This window comes from Loa loa (genome assembly GCF_000183805.2).
Source record: "Loa loa unplaced genomic scaffold supercont3.560, whole genome shotgun sequence".
In the NCBI taxonomy this organism is placed as follows: Eukaryota; Metazoa; Nematoda; class Chromadorea; order Rhabditida; family Onchocercidae; genus Loa; species Loa loa.
Window position 1 is genome coordinate 24616 of NW_018108740.1, and position 3537 is coordinate 28152.

General features: G+C 26.0%; 2 protein-coding genes across 2 annotated transcripts in view; both read right to left on the reverse strand.

Moving 5' to 3' along the window:
• LOAG_13678 (protein-tyrosine phosphatase) overlaps positions 1 to 1966 on the reverse strand; it is a gene marked incomplete at both ends in the record, with an annotated part of 2980 nt that extends 1014 nt beyond the window's left edge. Inside the window, 3 exons of the mRNA XM_020448711.1 lie at positions 884 to 1124; positions 1272 to 1453; positions 1778 to 1966. Of these exons, the coding sequence (XP_020301167.1) occupies positions 884 to 1124; positions 1272 to 1453; positions 1778 to 1966 (612 nt within the window). The remainder of the gene's footprint in view (positions 1 to 883; positions 1125 to 1271; positions 1454 to 1777) is intronic.
• Positions 1967 to 2169: 203 nt separating this feature from the next.
• Positions 2170 to 2441, reverse strand: LOAG_13679 (hypothetical protein; the record flags this gene model as incomplete). Its single annotated transcript, XM_003149184.1, has 2 exons — positions 2170 to 2187; positions 2263 to 2441. Coding segments are annotated over 2 exons (197 nt in total), but the record flags the coding sequence as incomplete, so codon positions are not given.
• Between the last annotated feature and the right edge of the window lie 1096 nt (positions 2442 to 3537).

Below are 3537 nucleotides of genomic sequence, written 5' to 3' on the forward strand. Positions count from 1 at the left end.
CCATTACCATTTTTATTATTAATTATTAATTATTATTATTATAATTATTATTATTTCATTATTATTGTTGTTATTATTATTACTATTGTTTTCATCCACTATTATTGTTATCACTCATTATCATTTACTATTTCCATTACTATAACTGTTATTATTATTATTACCATTGACATTATCATACAATTATTACTATTAAAATTTACTATTGCTGTTAATTGCGTTTGTCTTATTACTTATTATTATCGGCAATATATTTAATGGAAAATGCAATATTCAAGTTTTCGATTATAAAATGGGGATTTTTTTAATAATGAAAATTCTTTGTCAGCATGTTTTTTTTTAAATACTCGCTTTTCTCTAAATTTCAACAATAACAACTCTTCTCGAATTAAGCATTTAGGTATGCAAATAAATTCGATATCTTTTGCATAAAATGGTGTTATCCGATCTCATCATATTATTATTGTTCTGCTTTGGAAAAAATTATCATTAATTTCAAATGGAAATCACTAATTTATATTTCTTTCGACCAATATTTTACCAAAATTGATTCACGCTGCTATTAATTTCAAATTAACGGTCCATTTAATTAGCCGATTAAATGTTATTTCTATATGTTGCTCCAGCAAATTAGTCCATTTAAATTAACAATACCCGACAATTTTTCTATCTAATTTAATATTTTTGACATTATGCCTTAATGCGACAAGTCAATAATTAATTGTATTTAATTCAGGAATTACCATGAAATACTTTATTTTACTTCTATTAAATAATTGCAAAATTATTATAGAAAATGATGTTTTTCTTGGTTTTTTTTGTTTTGAAAAGCATTTATTTTTGAAATTATATCAAGGGATAATTTAATTTTGGAAGAACTAACATCAGGTGGTGAAACGGTGCCTTCTTCGTCAAGTCGTTCAATGGCATAATCAACGGCGCAAAGAGTACCCGTACGACCGATACCAGCCGAACAATGTACAACAACCGGTCCTTTTTCTTGTATTATTCTTAATTTCATAATTAATGCTATTAATGGTGAACTAGAACGTGGTGATGAACGATCCGGCCAATTAGACCATCTGTAGTGATATACTTGATGTGTATCATCCCTGTAATATCTTCTTTATGACTACTTTATTTAGCGGCAACAATTATCCAGGTAAATATGATTGAACAAAAGAAAAAAATGAAACGAATAAAATATTTTGCAAAATAATTGAGCCTAAGAATTAATTATATTAAGAAATTGATGAAATCATTCATCCTACTCTAATCGTACGCTCATAATTTGGCAGGTAATCGTTTCTAAATGTTCGCCATCTCTTTGATTTTTCACAGTAATTCCGCCATACTGAACTTTTTCACCAGTTGTTAAAGGATAATACTCGGCGCATTTTGATTCACCATCTTCGATAAAATCACACAACATTACGATTGCTCGTACTTCTTCCTGAAAAATTTAAACAATAAAAAAAGGCTAAAATAGCAGGATACTTGATTGTTTTCAAACATGATTTGCATATAACTATGAATTTATTTCAAAAGATCTACATAAAATAAATAGATAGATTGATACCTTACATTGATAAGTTTAGTAATTTGTAAATTTGTTTGAAGAAAAGTTTTTTTAAAAATCAAAAAAAATTTATATGCATATTTTAAAACATGTGAACAAATTTATACTAACACCTACACATGCTAATATTTAAGTCATTCATCCATCAATGCAGCAGAGGGAATATTTGGCAAAAAGATAAAAATAGATGTGGTAAACCTTAAAAATCATCCACCAGAAATCTTCAATAGTTTCCTCAAGTGGACCTTGTGTACAGATGTACCGTCGATTGGTTGACATATGAACCCAATTGGCATGAATATAATTATTATTCCTCGGGCGATCTTTTAGGATTACCCGTGTTTTATCAAGGCACATTACATCGGTATATCTCAAATCAAGATGCATGATTAAAACAACAAATCAAAAGATTTCCTTATTACAAATAAATTGGTCTTAATTTCGAATATACTATTTAATTATTATTTTTTTTTAATTGATATTCAATATTATAAAGTGCGGAAAATTTATGATGTTAAATTGCAGATATTCTTTTAATGCTATTTATTTTATCAAATACCAATTTTATATATTAAATATCATTGATTATTTTAATTATGCGGTAAGACCTACAAGTTTTATTTTATAAAACAATCTATAGGAATGGAAAAGTAGAAAATCACTATAATGATGAATTTTATAACTTGCCGATTTTTAGCAGGATATCGATCAAACATAATGGTTGTCATTTCAGGTGGCAAAAATTTTCGGACAGAAGTAAAATCTTTCAATATTGGCCGTAAACCTTTACGACATATAGCTCTAATGCATTCAGAAGCATTGTCTCCAATTTTATCAGCAACAACCATGGGATCTTTGCATACTTTAAAATTTTATCTTTACTTTTCATTCTGGATAAGGACACTAACTTTTATCAGTAATGCTTAGCCATAAAGTTTTATTTTACATGGCTTTCCAGAAACTGTGATTTATACGATGAAAAAAATTAAAAATTACAATGAAATTATAATCAATTCTTGAAAAATTAATGTTTGAACATTAACAATTCATGAGATGCCAAATTGGAATCTTTTAATTAATCAAAGTATTTAGCGCAGAAGAATGAATTATCACCTGAATCATCATCAATATCAACATCCTTTACTGCTTCATCCTTAATATACGTTTTTCGCTTCCTCTCTTCGACCTTTGTTGCACGTCTATTAAGTTTTTCTTTTAATACCTGAAACTTAATTGTCGAATTTACACTTCAACATCATACTGCTTTCCAACAAGAAGTACAAGAATGCTGAGCACTCATGAATTATCGTAATATTAACATAAATTTTATAAACTTTAGTCGATTAGTTAGATGGTAGTAGTTTTACAACTAATTAATAATTTACCCTTACCAAAAAATATTTCTGTTGGAAAAAAAAATAGATAAAAACACAAAGCATACATCTTTTCCTTTTCGAGCCCTGAACAGAATATTCCATTTTATTTAGACTTGTCTTTTAAACTTTTTGAACGAATTATGGATGAAAAAGGAATTTTAATGTTAATATTTCAAATTTAATCCAACATTTCTTCAAAATATGGAAAAATCAATAAATTTTGTGGAACTGAATAGAAAAATCGCAAGAAAAAGTAGAAAAATCTTATTAAAATTTACTGTTGAACACTTACAGTAAACGAATTTTTTGATTAGGACGTTTGGATCGAATATGTTCGGGTACTATAAATTGCTCAAAATTTTAATCTTCATCCCAAAAATATTGTCGACATTATTAATATTATTGCTATTGTTGATATTATTATTATTAATGTTATTATATTATTATATCATTTATTATTATTATTATTATTATTATTATTATTATTATTATTTTATTATTTATTATTATTTATTATTATTATTATTATTATTATTATTATTATTATTATTATTATTATTATTTATTATTATTATTATTATT